Source organism: Euprymna scolopes, chromosome 11, assembly GCF_053919585.1.
Source record: "Euprymna scolopes isolate OS-2025 chromosome 11, ASM5391958v1, whole genome shotgun sequence".
NCBI lineage: Eukaryota > Metazoa > Mollusca > Cephalopoda > Sepiida > Sepiolidae > Euprymna > Euprymna scolopes.
Window position 1 is genome coordinate 20,025,971 of NC_136492.1, and position 18,191 is coordinate 20,044,161.

The window sequence follows — 18,191 nt, forward strand, 5'->3', positions numbered from 1 at the left end:
GTTTTGGGAGATCATTGATGTAGATCAGGAAGAGAGTTGGGCCCAGGATGGACCCTGAGGGACTCCAGCATTATTACTCTGGGCCTCTGATTTCTGCCCATTAACCACTACTCTTATGAGCCTATCAGAGAGAAATGATTTAATAATTGAGAAAACATTTCCAGTTATACCATGGCTGGAAATCTTGTGAAGTAGGCTCTTATGCCATACCTTATCGAAGGCCTTTGATATGTCAAGAGTAATTGCCCTAGAAAGGAAGCCTTTGTTGAGAGATTCACTAATCCTATGAGATATAACCGTCAGCACATCTGCTGCAGATCTAGCAGAACGGAAACCATATTGCATGAGGTGGTTGACTACTTCTCTATTGAGAATGGAAGTGATTATGTAGAAAAAATGGAACACAAAAGATAGCTCGTGTTAATGGTACCACTCCTGTCTTCGTAGCTCTTCAATTTTCTGAGTAAAAAAAATGGGAGGCTTTACTATTGGAAAAACCCTCGTAGATTGCTTCCTGGTGTTCTAGACACCATGTGAACCTGTTTCTTATAAACTGTTGTGTTGCATTGAAATAGAAGATGGAGAGTTTTACTTACGCTGATTCTGCCTGTCCTTTGCGTTGATAACTGACTGCAGTGAGCAGAAAGTAATACCTTGTGCCTCACATAACGCCAAGTAATCTGAAGCTTTTTTGTTGTGTTCATATTGAATGACGAAGGAAAAAAGAGTCCAAGGGAAATCATCGCTTATAATAGACTCTTGCATGAGAATGACTGTACTATTCAAAGAGGATAAGCTAAAAAGAGAGAAAAATTTTAAAATTTTATAACAATGGAACAACAGCAGCAGCAGCAGCAACAATATTAAAGATGTATTTAGTTATGATGCCAAAAACACGACAACATGTAACCTGAAAGCTTTGTTCAAACTCCTAAGCTTAACATTCACAGGCAACATGAATTGGAACAAGTACATTGAGAAGATTGCCAAGGTTGCTGCGAAGAAAATGGGCTCCCTCTAGCATGCTAGAAAATTACTTACACTTGACAGTATCCTATATCTTTACAAAGCCACCATTCACTCATGCATGGAATATTGTTGCCACATCTGGGCTGATGCATCTGCCACTAGTCTCTCCCTTTTAGACAGAGTTTAAAAAGAGTCCCCAACCAAATAGGTTCTGCCCTAGCAACCAAATTCTAACCTCTGTCCCGTTGCCGAAATGTTGTACTCTTGTGCCTGTTTTACAGGTGTTTTAATGGAATGTGTACTGATGAACTCAAAGCACTTGTACCCCCCTGCTTAAAAACTGTAGCAAAGAAAAAAAAAAAATTTTTTTTAAATTCTATAACAATGAAACAACAGCAGCAACAATATGAAAGATGTGTTTGGTTTTGGTGCCAAAAACACATATCTCTACAAAGCCACAATTCGCCCATACATGGAGTATTGTTGCCACATCTGGGCTAATGCATTCGTCACTAGTTTCTCACTTTTAAACAGGGTTCAAAAATGAGTCTTTGACCTAACAGGTTCTCCATTAGAAACCAAATTCCAACCTCTCTCATCAGTAAAATATTGCACCTTTGTGCTTGTTTTACAAATGTTTTAATGGAATGTGCTTCAACCAACCCAAAGCACTTGTACTCCCTACCTGTAAATACTCACGACTAAACTGACAAGAAGCAAAATCCCATCCCTATACCAGTGAGATCCCTAGATGTTGGAAAGCCTTCTACTCTAATTGCTTTTTTCCTTGAACTCTAGGCTCAATGTTGCTTAACTTTGGTGATCTAATGAGAATCGTGTGTCAACAAGATTATGCCATATATTTTTTATTTTTCTATTTTATACAGCATACACCTTCCAACCCAGATAGATAATTCTCAGGAGAGAATTAATGATGGGGAAAACTGTAATGATGCTAACAACTCAACACAAGACACATTAAGTAGATGTAATAGACATATCAACCTCGATTTACCTTGATTTAAAGGGACCCATGTATTTATAGTTTTATTGTTTACCAACCAGGAAGCTCGTGTTTACTGCCAGGACATAATAGCAATTTCAGAGACGTCCCTACTGTATGGACAAACCAAATTACTCTCTTGTACACAATCAGGTTACAGGGGTGAATATGAGTTCACAATGAATAAAAAAAAAATCTAATTTTTAATAAAAATGGTTTTACTTGCCTTTCACAAATATTCTTACAGGAAGTGGATTCAAAGATTTCTGCTTTCGTCTTTGTACCAAGTAAAATATGATCCAGAATGGCTGTCATGAGTCCAGGTGTGTTTCGTTCGCAGATTATTAATATCTAATTATAAAAAAAAAAAAACAAAGAAATAATTTTTTTTTTAATTTATTATATAGAGTGTAGCTTTGCGTGTATGTATGTTTGTATGTCTATGGTACAATATCTTCACGAAACCGAGTGGCCGAGGGTTTCATGATCACCACATGTTTCGACTGGTCTTTCTCCGTTTCCTTCTAATCTCTTTGCACTTAAAATGTTGGATTCCAAAAACGAATTTATTTTAATTATATAATTTGTTTATAATTTTGAAAGGTCCACACACCTGGTTTTTGTTTTATTGACAGTTTTATAGATCAATCCTGTTCTTGCTTGGGTCACCATATCTTTGCACTCAATGACAGTTTATTACACTTGGTTCTTAAAAAATGTTGCCTACCCAAACAACTTTTTGACACGTAACTAAAAGTGTCATACTCCTCCCCTATTTACCGACATTTAACCAAGGTCAAATCGCCCCTAACCTTCCTGCATCCACCTTTATAACCAATTAAAAAAAAAATTCTAAATACACCAATCTTCAAAGAAAAAGAAACAACAACTGCTCCTGATGATAATCGGATGCACTAATAGAAAGCGTTTGAGAAGAATATGGCTGAACATTTGGGCACCATTCTATACAAAATCCAGCTGAAATAAAAAAGACCGCTTGGCGAATGGAAAAGATATCCAGTAAAATCGGAAAAAAGAATAACTCTGTCGTGTTCAATCAGACGTGCTTGGATAATGATTTGCTGCCAAAATATATGTGTGTGTGTGTGTGTGATATCAGTTGCATGGTTAATTTGCATATTGGTTTTGAAAAAGTGCATTTTATTAATTAACTTTTATTTTGTTTCTAAATTTTTTAGATCAAGATTAATCATTTGAATTATTCGAACTACTATTCTCATCTTGGCTGTTATTTTCACAATGCAATTTTGCTCCGGACACACTACTTGCTTATGTATATGAAACATCAATCACGAAGTTAACTCATTTGCATACTGGTTTTGGAAAAGGACATTTTATTAATTAACTCTTATTTGTTGTTATTATTTTTTTAGATTTTAATGATTGTTTTGGTTTTAACATTTGTTATTGTCTTCATTTTTATCCAATGATTATTTGATTTCAACGTGACAAATACTTCTGTTTTTAAATATTTTCATTTCCTGGATAAATATTTAGCATTTAGGTTCAAATTATTCTTTCTTTGGAAGAGTCTGACTGGATTCTCAGTAAGTCGTAATCTGTTATTAAAATTGCAAGTGAAATAGCAAATTGATTTCTTCTTTCTTTCCCTTTCTTTAGTCATATTTAATCGACAAATAAATTTGTATTGAACTTAGCAAAATGTTAATGTTTATCTGTTTATCTGAATAAATGAGGTTTTGTTTCAAATTTTTTTTAAATTGGGAAGTCACCACTTATCAAGGCCTGCAGACCACTCGAGGATAAGGGTTAAGTGTTAGGTAGATGGTGAGGCAGCAAGATCAGTCATGGTGGAACTTATGTAGGGCTAGATTATCAATAGGAATTTATCCACATTAGAGATTTGAAGCTGACCGTGTTATAGTAGGCTGAGAAGCAGTCCCATACTATTGCGTTCCACAGATAGACAGTTCTAGGAAAAAAACTCTGCTTACAGAATTTTCATTTAGTTTTAAATACAAATAGAGAGTGAGAGAAGTTGTTGGTAACTGTTGCAGCTAGGTGGGTATTTATTTATTTTTTTTTTTTTACACAGGAGTCATCACTTATCAAGGCCCGGAAGCCACTCAAGGATAACGGTTAATGGATATACATTAGTCAATGTAATTATAGTATAGTAAACATAAGTAGTGGAAATTTTGTAAATTGGATTACTTAGGGGGACGGTTCATCAAGAACTTGTTTATGTTGAACTTGAAGACAATCAGATTGTAGTCAGCTGGAAAGTAGGCAAACGGAAGAGAGTTCCACAGGCGAGCAGTTCTAAGAAAGAAGCTTTGTTCATGGAATCTACGTTTTAGGTTTAGGCACAGGTAAAGAGTGTGGGAAATTATTGATAGTGGTTTTGGCTAGACGAGTGTTTTTTGTGAAAGTTTGGCGAGGGAGGACCATAGATTGAAGCTCAGCTGAGCACTTGCCATGAAAATAACGATAAAGCAGAGACAGGCTTGCAATGTTTCTTCTTTGGGAAAGAGGTTGCAGAAATGTTTTACAGAGGAGGGATCATTGATAGGAGCTCAGTCAAGCACCTACCATAAAAGTAACGAAAGAGCAAAGAGAGATTCGTAATGCCTCGTCTGTGAGGAAGTGAAAGTAAGGCAACAAACAAAGTAATGAATGAAACGTTTATTATTTTAAATTAATGTTTCAAGCAGCAAAACTTAAATAGGAATAAAGCCAGATAATCAATAACAATACAATCTCACCTTGCCATTAAAATTGGACCCTATTTTATTCTGAAGCTGCCATTTTTCAATTTCTTTGGTGACCGACACAATTTTGGGATGTGTGATATTCTGCTGGAGGAAATTATTCCTGGATTTGAAGAACGTGTTTCTTAGGCTTTCAAAACAACCTACAATCGAGAAAATTCAGTTTTTCTTGAATCAAATATAAGATTAAACATTTTAAGATGCATTTAAGCATATCGATACTGATACAGCTTTGGAACTAGACAAAACAGCTATTTTGTTTGGCATCTTTTGGCCGTTTATGTTAACAATAGAGAAATGCCAAAGTGCTCAGAGAGGCGAAAAAGCGGATGACAATTCAAAGTATTTGGCTGACATGATCCCTTTTTATTTTATTTATATTTATGAAATTAAAACAAAAACAATATCTTTAGAACTTAGTCTTATTCGTAAGTAAAAACATGCGCGCACACACACACACACACCTGCAACAGTATTATCTGATTCATAACCTATTGTTGTAATTATCTATCACTAGCGGGACCTGTGAAAGAAGCTTTGCAATAACCCTTATCCCTGAGTGGCTTCCGGGCCTTGATAAGTGGTGATCACTATGTAAAAAAAAAAAAAAAAAAAAATACATGGATATGGTTTAATTTTTGCAGGCTTTCTACATTGGTAATTTTTTTCCTGAGACTTAGGAAAGCACTTCAGTATAGAAAAACCCCTGCACAAGATACTTAACAGAAAATCAGTAAAGATTAGCTATTTTGGCACAAAAAATATGAACACTATAATAAATTCACATAATCAGAAAATATTAGCCATATCAGCATGTCTGCAACTAACTCCAAAAGAAAATCTGCAAAATTTTCAAAGATAACTAATAAAAAGAAAAAGGTTTTACAGTTTTAAATAGGTGAAAATATGTACTAGCAGAATACCCAGCGTCGCCCGAGTTTGGATGAGATAGGTGGAAATATAGACTAGCAGAATACCCGGTGTCGTCTGGGATTGGACGAGATAGGTGGATATATGTACTAGCAGAATACCCAGCGTTGCCCAGGATTGGATGAGATAGGTGGAAATATGTACAAGCAAAAAAATATATATTAACAGAATACCCGGCATTGCCCGTGATTGAATTACATAGGCGGAAATATATGCAAACAGAATACCCGACGTCGCCCGGAATTGAATGGGATAGGTGGAATTATATACTAGCAGAATACCTGGCGCCGTCCAGGATTGAATGAAACAGGTGTTAATATATACTAGCAGAATACCTAGAATCGCCCTTGAATGGATTAAATAGGTGGGAATATATAATAGAAGAGTATGCAGCATGGCCTGGGATTGAATAACCTTGCTGGAAATATATACTAGCTTTGTACCCGCCATCACCTGGTATTGAAAACGTTGCTGGAAATATATACATGCAGAATGTATCAAAGTTATTATTTTAGTAAGGGGGCGGGTGATAATGTGGGTTGAACTGTGAAAAATAATTGTCGAAATTAGTAACATATCCAAGAATTATGAAAAATGATGAAATGTGAGTTATTTGATTGGTGTGTTTTTAATGAAAAAAAAAAACCAGCCTAGACAATATTTCAAATTATTATTTTAGTAATGGGGGGGAAGGGTAGCAATCATGTGCGTTAAAATCATGTAAAATGATTGTCTAATCTAAATTAGTAACATATCCAAGAATTATGAAAAATTATTAAATGCGAGTTATTTGATTAGTGTGTTTGTAATGAAATAAAGAGCCAAGACAATGTATCAAAGTTATTATTTTCGTAAGATGGTTGCGATAATGTGGGTTAAATTATGAAAAATGATTTTCGAAATTAGTAACATATAGAATTATGGGATTGAATGAGATATGTCAAAATATATACTAGAAGATTACCCGGAGTCACTCGGGATTGAATGAGATACATGCAAATGTATGCAAGCAGAATACACGGGCGCCTGGGATCCAATGAGATAGATGCAAATATATACTAGCAGAATACCTAACATTGCCTTGGATTGAATGAGATTGATTGAAATATATACTAACAGAACACCTAGCATCAGCCAGGATGTAATGAGATTGATTGAGATATATACTAGCCGAATACCCGGCGTTTCCTGGGATTGAAGTAGGTGAGAATATATTCTAGCAAAATTCCCAGCTTCACTTGGGATTGAATGAGATAGGTGGAAATATATGTTCGCAGAAGACCCTGCATCGCCCCGGATAGAATGATATAGAAACAGAATACCAGGCATCGCCCGGGATTCAATAATGTAGGTGCAAATAAATACTAACAGAATACCTGGCATTGCCTGGGGATGAATGAGATAGGTACAAATACAGAATAGACGAATACTTCACATCGCCCTGGATTGTATTAGATAGCTGCACATATACACTAGCAGAATACCAGGCGTTGCTGAAGATTGAATGAGATAAGTGAGAAAATTTATTAGCAATATCCTCAGCGTTGCCCAGAATTGAAGGAAATTGATGGAAATATATATTAGCAAAATTCCTGGCATTGCTCGGGATTGTACGAGATAGGGGCAAATATATACTAGCAGAATAATCAGAGTCACTTTGGATTAAATGAGGGCGGCAGAATATAAAGTTTGTACCATAAATGGCTTAGACAATTTTCTATCTCAAAATTACTTCATTTGTGAAGTCGATTCTGGATATGGATTAAACAGTTTACGATCTCAAATTTAGATTAATACATATATATTGTTGGTTTTCTATGAAATGTTACTAGGCCAGTTTCTTTAGGGGGTAATCTATATTTTTTGAATTTTTTATGTTATTATCCGGGAATGATGTGATGGTTGCATAGGTGGATAGAAAAAAGCATGATTATGTTAATTCTAAATGTGCTCTTGTGTTTTCTTTTGGGGGTTGGGTTGGAGAGAGTAATGTCCGTTTTGAGGTAAAAAAAAAGTATGTGAAATTGTTTTGTATATGTATGTAAATTACCCGTCTTATTGTAGTTAAAATTAGTTTAAGTATGTGTTGTATATTACCCGTCCTTGCAAAGGTAAAATTATTTCATATACATGCTGTCAATTACCTACCATAGGTAAAATACCATTATTTCATGTGTAATACCCATCCTAGGTAGGTAAAATATTCTTTTGCTCGAAATAGCAAATGATACATAGACATTAAAAATTCCTCTCTCCTAAGAATAACAAATATATTCAAAATCAAATTCAATTTTCTCATTGTTTATACGGTCCTGAGCAACATCGGGTAGCCCCGCTAGTCTATAATATAAATCTCACCTGTCTGTTTAAATGTATGTATGTAAGTATGTATGTTTGTATGTCTGCCTAAAACTTTTGACAGAGGCAACAGATTTTCACAAGATCGGTATCGTTTTGAAGCACGACCCTTCGGATGATAAAAATCGAAAAATTGACCAAAAACATGAATCTCTTCACCCTGAACTTGGCACTTTTCTGCAGGGAGGGGTAACAAAAAATTGTTCCTTCATGACAAATTAGTGGGAAACAGGCAAACGGAAGAGAGTTCCACAGGCATACACTTCTAAGCAAGAAGCTTTGTTCATGGAATCTACGTTTTGATTTAGGCACAGATAAAAAGTGGGGAAAATTAATGACAGTGGTTTCAGCTAGACGGGTGTTTATCGTGAAAGATTGGCGAGGGGGGGACCAGAGATTGGAGCTCAGATGAGTACTTGCCATGTTTGTTATCTCGTCTGAAACTAAGTCACAGAGAGACGCTAGGGGCCTCAAATGATTGGAATTTTTATGGACCGTTCTTTCATGGGGTTTTAGCCAGTTAAAATTGTTTTTAAGAGGTCAAAAATGGGTTAAAATTAAAAAAAGATTGTTAAACATTTTATATATTCATCTTAGTTTATTTTTAATTAGTTTGTATGCATGTCACGTTGGTACAGTGGTAACGTCACCAGCTTTGAATTCTTCAGTTTCGATTCTAGCTGATGGCACCTAAATACTTTTTTTTACTTTTGAAATCACAACTCTATAATATATATGAAATCTGGACAAATTAAAATATCAGATTTAAGCGTATTTTACGCCCGGGCAAAGCCCTTCCCCGCTAGTATTAGTTAAGTAATTTATCTTCAAGGAAACAATCCTTTTTCTATCATCTGATCAAGGAGAGAAAAGAAAGTTAAATTATAAATAAAAATTACATATTTTTTCAAGTTTTTTTTAACAATTGTTTTCTCACACCAAACAAGGTACACTTTGACATGACGGGCTACTATTTGGAACCAAATTTGCAGGGATACTATGTAGAGAGTTGAGCAGCGAGATATCTGTACACACTAGAATTGAACTTTTGCATGTCAGTATAATTAGAGAAGCAGACATCTGGGAGGGAATTCCAAAATCTAGAAGTTCAAGTAAAGAAAATATTTGAGTAAAAGATTTTCCGGCATCTAGGGATCTCAACATTGTAGGGGTGGGATTTTGCTGCTTGTTAATTTTGAGGGAATATAAGTGTTGGGAGTTTGTCGGAGCACATTCAATTTTTTTCTTTTTATAGTTGTGGCTGTAATGACTGAATTGATTAAATTAAATAATTATTTTTTATTCCTCCCTCCTGGGTAATGCCTGGATACAGGTCCTGCTAGTGTAATATAAGTTAAGTAATGTACCTTGAAGAGAGCAATCCTTTTCTATCATCTCACTGAGGTGGATACTGGCAGATTCAAAACAACAATTCAGCAACACATCTGCCGTCGAGGCTAATATGTAAACTGCACTCATGGCTTGAAGTTCTTCATTAAAACACCCTGTAATTAAGGACCATAAAAAGTCATTTAGACATTCTATGAAGAAAAAAAACTGTTTGGTTATAGTCAGCCAACGTACATCCTAATTTCCGGTGTAGTGCTACCAGAAGTGTTGACAAGGCAAATCCGTTTCTTTCACATTTTTTCTCTCACGCCTATGAATTATTCATTTTGATTTCAATAATTTTATTTTTATACTTTCATAAACATATTTTTTATATAAATTCAAATAAAAAAAACAACTTTTGTTTTTAAAATTCAAAAAGAGAAAAAAAAAACAAAAAAAAAAAAACGGTGCTTGTTAAGATAGGGTCAACAGATCGATTTTTTTAAAAATATGTTGTTTTAAGCAAAAACAGTACTTACTTGTCATGTCGAAAATAGTAATATATAAAAAAATTACGAAAATTCATCAAGTAGAAAATTATTTATAGTTAAAAGTAATTTTTACGGAAAATTGAGGGAAACGACACTTTTCCTAGATGTGAACACCTTGAAGATTGCGATTATAGCGGAATACTTATTTCTCTTTAGCCACTTCAATGGCTAACGCTTTGTTTTAGCCGATAGTGATAAACATTTTTTTTTTCTAAAAACACAATAACAGCTCTACTGCATGAATTTTCGTAATTTGTAGATATATTACTATTTTCTACATGACAATTAAATAATTACTGTTGTTTTGGGTTAAAACAACATATTTTAAAAACCGATCTGTTGACTATCTTAACAAGTGCCTAAAAAACTTATTTTTATAATTTCATAAACATATATGTTCTATAGAATTTCAAATGAAATAAAAAAAATTATTTTTTAAATTTGATACTTGTACAGCTTAATCAAGATATTAAAAAATGAAAATATCAAAAAAAAAAAAAAAGGTTACATTTTACGTATCCGTTGATCTCCGAAAAAAAGATTTCACTTAATTTGATCAAGTAGTTTTTTTTTTTGTTTTTTACAGCAGAAAAACATGTTTTTATGACAGCGCATTGAATTTTTTGAACATGCTACGGGGAGATAACTCAGTTTAAAGCGCCAACGCTCCCTCCCTATCTTTAATAGCAGTTTTTCTTCCTAAAAATCAAACTTTTTGCTTGGTATCATAAATTGTTTTTTTCGCTGTAAAAAAAAAAAAAAAAAAAAAAAAAGTATGTGATGAAATTAAGTGAAATTTTTTTTAAGAACTTCATTCCATACAGGATACATACAATATAACTTTTTTTTTTCTCAATATTTTCATTTTTTAATGTCTTGATTAAACTGTACAAGTATCTTAAATTTTGTTATTACAAGTGCAAAAAAAGACTAATTGTGTTATTTTTATCTGTATAATTTTCATTATATACTTTTCAATAATGTCCTTTTCTTATATATTTCATTTCAATAAATTGGTTTACCATAGAAATACTGAAGAATAATAAAAGTGGAGGAACTGATTTGCCTTATCATCACTTCCAGTAGTGCTAAGCCGGAAATTAGGAAGTACGTTAACTGACTATAACCGAATGTTCTCGTTCAGAATTCTTCCCATATTAAAAAAAAAAAATAAAGAAAAATAGCTTCTTCTTCATAATTGTAGCAAAATCGCACAATAAAATTTAAAAATGTGAAACAAAAAAAATCAGCTAAACTAATACGATGTATTAATTTGCCTTGCCACCACTGTTCTTAGTAAAAGGCCTCCCCTTTGTTACAATAGCAAAATTCAAAGCATGAAATATTAAATTTCAAGTGAAACCAATAGATACTGCTGAATCGTTATGTCACAGTAATGAAAATATCCAAAAATTACGAAAAAACGATAAGGTAGAAAATGAATTATTAATGATACCAGTTTTTGAAGAAAATTAGCAAAAATTAAGTTTTGCTAAATTGGCCAAAGATTTTCAGTTTTCAGAACATATTTACCTCCCTTTGCTACAATTAGAACTCTCTGGTTTCTTTTTGTTTTTTTTTGCAAAACTCAACTTTCACTTATTCTCTATGATAACTATTTTCATTAATAACTAATTTTCTACATTATCATTTTTCATAATTTTTGGATATGTTCATTACTGTGACATGACAATTCAGTAGATACCATTGGTTTAACTTGCAAATCAATATTTTAATTTTCGAATTTCACTACAATAATGAAGAAAAGCCAAAATATCTGTATGATATACACACCCATGATTAAACGAAAATGTCATATTCCAAAAAATCACGTAATTTAATCAAGGATGTAGTTTTATATTTATAAACTAAATAATGTTTAAGCGATTAATAGGTATTTATAAGCATTACAACATAAATTTTGCAAATTGTTGAGTTATCTTTCCTAGTTTTCATTTTTTTTTTTGGATCGTTTTCAACCGCTTTTCTGTTACATATAAAATTTGATTTTTTTTATTTAAAAATAAAACTACTTAATTGATTTATATGAGTTTTGGAATAAGATATTTTTGTTTTATTACAGGTATGCACATCATGAAGATTTTACTGTATTTTTGATTTTTAATACGGGAGAATTCTGGACAATGTAGATATAAAACGAATAAAGAATAATATATATCTTTGGTATTTTTTTTTACTATCACAAGCAGTGGAACTTACCCCAAAATAAAATGAGATTCTACTTTTTTGTGGGCAACTACATGTAAACAGTCTGAAAAAAATATCCCGTGAAAAAAAAAAAGAAAAGAAAAAGAAATTAACATTTTTTTTTTAGATTTTAAAGGGAGGGATCACTTTCCAATATAAATTCAACATAAACTGAACACCTATTTCCAGGCCAGTTACCCACAACCATATTTTGCCGACCACCATTCATTATTACTTGGTTAAATGACAGACTTATCTCCCCCTGCTTTAAAGATTTTCTACATTTATCAATTGGCAGTTCAGCAAAATATGATAAAAATGATTTTTATTTTTGAATTAAAATTCAATTCAATAATTTTCCCTAATTTTTTGGTGCAGATACCCATTCTAACCTGATATGTAAGTATATCAAAGAGTTTTATTGTTAATATTTTTTGGAATGCGATTATCACCTGTCTCCCACAATGTACAAGCACCAAATTCTTTTGTATACCAAGCATCACCTGTGAACGAATCTACGAAAGAAAGATCTGATCTGAAATGGAACACGTACATCAAATCTGTTGCCAAGGTCGCTGGAAAGATGGTGGGATCCTTCTACAGCTCCAGAAGATATCTCACTACTGATGCAATTCTCTATTCATATAAAAGCCAAGTACGTCCAAGGATGGAATACTGCTGCCATATCTGGGCAGGATCTGCTAAAAACAGCCTATCCTGCCTAAACCTAAACGTAGATTCCATGAATAAAGCTTTTTTCTTAGAACTGCACACCTGTGGAATTGTCTTCCGTTTTCCTGCTTTCCAGCTGACTACAATATGGTTGTCTTCAAGTCTAACGTAAATAAGTTCTTGATGAGCCGTTCCATATAAGTTATCAACTTTACCAAATTTTCATTACTAATGATTACTATAATGTCCAATTTCTACTGTACACTCTTTAACCCTTATCCTTGAGTGGCCTCTTGGCCTTGATAATGTGGTGATGCCTATGTAAAAAAAAAAAAAAACAAATTGCTGATGAACTGCCCCCTTAAGTAGGCACTTTATTAAATCTCCACACTAACGTACTGTACATGCAATAACCCTTATCCCTGAGTGGCTTCCGAGTCTTGATAAGTGGCGACCACCTTGTAAAAAAAAAAAAGTATTTTCTAAATGCCAGACAAAATCGGTCTTAAAAAACAAACATTTTAAGTTTTACGTAACGCAGCATTGTCAATAAAGATAAAGGCTCTGTTACATATAACTATAAGAAGCAACATCACGCATAAAAATTTGTGAAACTATTTTTTTACAATGGCATCACCAAGGCCCAAAGGCCACTCAAGGATAAGAGTTAATGAGTATACGACGATCACAGAGACAACAGTGTAGTGATCATTAAGAATGGAAATTGGGTAGAATTGGATTACTTAAGAGGACAAGTAACAAGAACTTGTTTACATTGGAATTGAAGATGGCCATGTTGTAATCAGCAGGAAAGTAGGCTAGCAGAACAGAGTTCCACAGGTGAACAGTTCCAGGAAAGAAGCTTTGTTCATGGAATTTGCGTTTAGATTTAAACACAGGTAGAGAACAGGAGAAATTGTTGATAATGGTTGAAGATAGACAAGTTTTTTTTTGTGAATGTTTGGCAAGGAGGGACCATAGATTTTTGTAGTCTGTGTTTGTTTTTTTAGAGGTGGCGAACTTTAAATTGACAGCTCTTTTTTTTTTTATTTAATTGCAGATTTAGCAACTATCAGTTATTTTGAGTTCAGCTTGGTTTAGCAATTCATTAAGAATAGACTGACACTCGAGCAGCATTTGCAAACTGCAAATGATACGACTGATTTACTGAGAGAAACATTTGATTAACGAATGATTTCACGAAATGGATCTGTCAACTGGCTACCTTGTTCGTACGATTCAACCCTATTATTAGATTATTTTCTTTGGGGATATGTAAAGTCCTATTTCTACACTGATAAACCAGACACAACAGACTACTTGGAAGAAAACATTCAATGTGTTATTGCTGAAATACAGCTTAATTTAATGTGTAAGTTTTGTAAAAACTAGACTTCTAGATTACGTCATATATGCATGAGTTGCAAGGCCATATGCCCGAAATTATATTTAAATTATAAATAAAACTACATATTTCAATAATGAAAATATTTTTCTGGGATTTATTTTAATTTAAATTCCTTTATTTGGTGCGTTCAAAGAACATAGAACTACATAAATGAGAAATAAGAGAAATGGGATTTTTCCAAAGCAGAAATAAAGAAAAATTTATATGTAAGTACCTGTGACGAAACAAAAATATCGTATTCCAAAAATAAATTGATATAGTGGTTTTGTTTTTATAAAGAAAATCATTTAAATTTTTTTAAAATAATGACGGGAATTCGTAGGGATTGTAACATAAATCTCACAAGTTTGAATTGGTTGAGTTATCTTCCCTTTTTTTTTTTTTTAGATTGCTTACAAAATGTCAGACAAGACAGTCAGTCACTCTTGGGTTACTCGTAAAATTTGATTTTCTTATTTAAAAATAATTTATGTGATTTTTGGAATATGATATTTTGTTTCATCATAAGTATGTACATTGTATAGATTTTTCTTTATTTTTGTTTTTTAACATAGGGGGAATTCAGGACAAACACTAAGAAATGTGTTCATACCCTTTTTGCCAGCCTCCAGAATTCTTTTCTGTTTCTGATTTAATAAAAATCCAGTCATTTCGGGTTGAAGATCTTGAAATAATTTGCCTGCACTTAAATCTCCTGATGTCTTCAGTAATTTCATAAATGGCTCAGCAGAATTTGAAATTTCTTGCAGCAAAAAATCAAAATCACCTAAAATGATAAAAAATATGTTAAATAAGTATTTTGTTTATGATTACGATACTTATGCAGTATAAGGACCATACTAGCGACAGAATTATCCAGGCGGTCTACGGAAAATGACGGAAGGTGCTAAAACACAGAGCGCCTTAAAATCATTAAAAAAATATGTGTTTGCTATAATTGATTGATTATAAAAAAAGACAAAAAAAAAACAAAAAAAAAAAAAACCGGTGCAATTACACTATAATAGCAAAATTCAGAAAAAGAAAACATCAATTAAAAATCAAACAATAAATAGTATCTTCTGACCGTTTGTGTTAATTTCAACTGAAAACGACATCTACTTAATTAGCACATCAGAAGCACTTGAATATTACCACAATATTTAAATAAATTATTTATTGTTAAAAACCCTTGCAATATTTTCTTTGGAAACACATGACATGAAAACAAGGGAAGTAACTCAATTATGTTTAAACCAAGGCAAGTAACTCATATTTTTAAGTCACAATTAATAATAATAAAAAAAAAAAATTGGTAATAGTTATATACCATTTACCTCTCCTTGGAACTCTCCAGTGATCTTTTAGCCAAACATTTTATCTTTGCTAATTTTAGTCAAAAAATGTTTTCTTTAATATATTTTTATCTACCTTATCGTTTTTCATAATTTTTGGATATATTCATTACTGTAACAAAACAGTTAAGTAGAGACTATTGGTTTGCCTTCAAATTCAATATTAAAAGTTTTGAATTTCTTTATTATGGTGTAGATGCACAAAAAAAAAAAAAAAAAAAATCGAAATATTTATCATGATTTGATGTACAAAACACAAGTGAAGCAGGCATGGTCCCCTGCGAGTGCACAGTGAACAAGGCATAAAGTGATCTATCTTATAAAGCAGAGTTGTATGTATGACCAGCTAGAGAGAAATGGGCTGAGAAAGATGGTTTGGGGATAAGGAGGAGAAAACATGAGGCTGGGTTGGGGGGGGGGGAGACAGATGGAGAGAGAGGTAAAGAGATAGAAATTTTAATAGAAATATATTAAATTTTTGCTCCGGACAACGCCAGGTAATCTTGCTAGTCTTTACACTTACGTGTGATGGTAACATGGAGAATATTTTCGATGAATTTGTAATCGTTACTTTGTGGAACATCATACTTTGGAATCTTTGTTTCGGATTTGTTTGGACTTTCTTTCTCTGCAAATATAAAAAAAAAGTAGCAGGAGATTTCATATGCTTTTTTTATCATGAAAGCATTGTAATGTACGGAACTTAGGTTTACTACAAGGTGCCTTGATTATTTAATAAATATATATATATATATATATATATATATATATATATATATTGTCATACATTTATTAAAATGTATAATAAATTATGGATTCAAGATGGTGGTACAAATGAAAAAAGATGTGTCTCCGTTACAGTTCAAACATCTTTTAGACCTCCATGCCATCTGGTATCATCAAAAAGGAACAAACAAACAAAAAAAAAAAAATAAATCTGACTCAGCTTTTTACTGTTTTAGCAAAGACATTTATTACCGTACTTTCCAAACAATGCTTGCATCTTGTTTTTTTTTTTTACTGTTCATTTCGTCTCCCATTAGATAAACAAAACCCCGCCATCTTAACACCAGCTTAAAAGTCTCTTGCCGCCACCACAGGGCCACATGTCCATCTCACCTGGTCACATGTCCATCTCACCTGGTCACATTTTTCTTTCTCCCTCGGCCTCATGTTAGCCATAGTCAGCCATTTCTCACCTATTGACTTTCACACGTCCATCTTACTCGGCGCGCCCTTTTCTTCTTTCCGACCGCATGTTGTCCTTTTTTTTTTCTGGTCATGCAAGCCCATTCTTTTTCTGGTCATGCAAGCCCTTTCTAATTTACATATGTGCTTTTTAGGCTACTGCTCCTATCTTTGCAAACCCACTATCCTACAGCTCCTGCTGATATTTTCCCACACACTAATACACGCTCTGTTACACTAACATGATGAAATGTAAATGTGTGTGAACAAACATATTGCTGTCCAACTCCCCACTCAGGTTGCCTCGCCTCCTATGAATCTAGCTCCTATCACAGTAGCTCTTTACACTTTAGTAATAATATGCCATTTTGGGGGTAAATAAAAACTTTTTAAATGTTTTTTTTTTTAAAGAAAATACTTACTGAGAAAACAGAATTAACTTACCTGCTCTTTTAGAATTCTTGCTGCCAAACCTCATCAAAAAGAAATCGTCAAGCGGATTTAAACCTAAATTGACATCAGTAACAAGAACTGAAAAAGGAATTATTAAAGACAAAAAGATGTGTGTTGATATCGGTAATCTTCTAAACAAATGCATTTTAGGTGAAAAGAGTACTACGTACTTACCTGCCATGGCAAAATTAGTATAAATTCCTAAAATTATAAAATCTGATTGAGTAGAAAAATAATTCACAAATAAAAATGAAATTTTTTTTGAGTTTTGCAATTTATTTAATTAATTTTAACAGATGTTTAATTAAGTTTACAAGATCCAGACGGAGGTAACTGCAGTTGATAATTTTTACTAAAGCCTGGATCTTTTTTCATTTGTACCGCCATCTTGAATCCAGACTGTATTTGTAGCTCATTTTTATTTAAAATACTTCTGCATTATTTTTCATAATTTTTTTGAATTTATACTAATTCAGGCTTGACATGTCAGTACATCATGTTTTCAGCTGAAATGCGTTGGTTTAAAAGATCACCAATATAAACAAGTACCGACAAAATACTTCTTCGTCAGTTCTATTTTTTTGTGTATATTTATTGTAATCAACATGAAAATTGGCAGCACTCTTTTTCACTGACTCTGTAATTCATGTCAACTCTTAACTTCGATGTGGCCTCTTCACTGCCAAATATTTAACTTGCTGTTCTCCTCAATTTGTCATTTTCAACGTAGTTAATTCTTTCATATACAAGTTAATGTATTTATATTTTTAAACCACATGCACCATGATCTTTAAAGATCATTTCACATCTGTTAGACTAGTGCCCAGATCGGCACTTATATCTCTTGAACTTCATACACGGCCACACTTTACTAGTCCACACTGCACAGCCAGACACACTTAGCCCACAATACATGGCCAGACACAACAAGCCCTGACTACACAACCAGACACAACTAAGACCTCACTACGTGGCTAAAAACAACTAAGACCTCACTACAAGGCTAAAAACAACTAAAACCTCACTACAAGG

At 33.1% G+C, this 18,191-nt stretch overlaps 1 protein-coding gene across 1 annotated transcript in view; it reads right to left on the reverse strand.

The window, feature by feature from the left end:
- LOC145288268 (uncharacterized) overlaps positions 1-17,340 on the reverse strand; it is a 72,895-nt gene extending 55,555 nt beyond the window's left edge. Inside the window, exons 1-8 of the mRNA XM_080136305.1 lie at positions 17,334-17,340; positions 17,151-17,237; positions 16,042-16,146; positions 14,777-14,950; positions 9,381-9,518; positions 4,720-4,868; positions 2,199-2,323; positions 597-796 (exon numbers count right to left, since the gene is read on the reverse strand). Of these exons, the coding sequence (XP_079992431.1) occupies positions 597-796; positions 2,199-2,323; positions 4,720-4,868; positions 9,381-9,518; positions 14,777-14,950; positions 16,042-16,146; positions 17,151-17,237; positions 17,334-17,340 (985 nt within the window). The remainder of the gene's footprint in view (positions 1-596; positions 797-2,198; positions 2,324-4,719; positions 4,869-9,380; positions 9,519-14,776; positions 14,951-16,041; positions 16,147-17,150; positions 17,238-17,333) is intronic.
- Between the last annotated feature and the right edge of the window lie 851 nt (positions 17,341-18,191).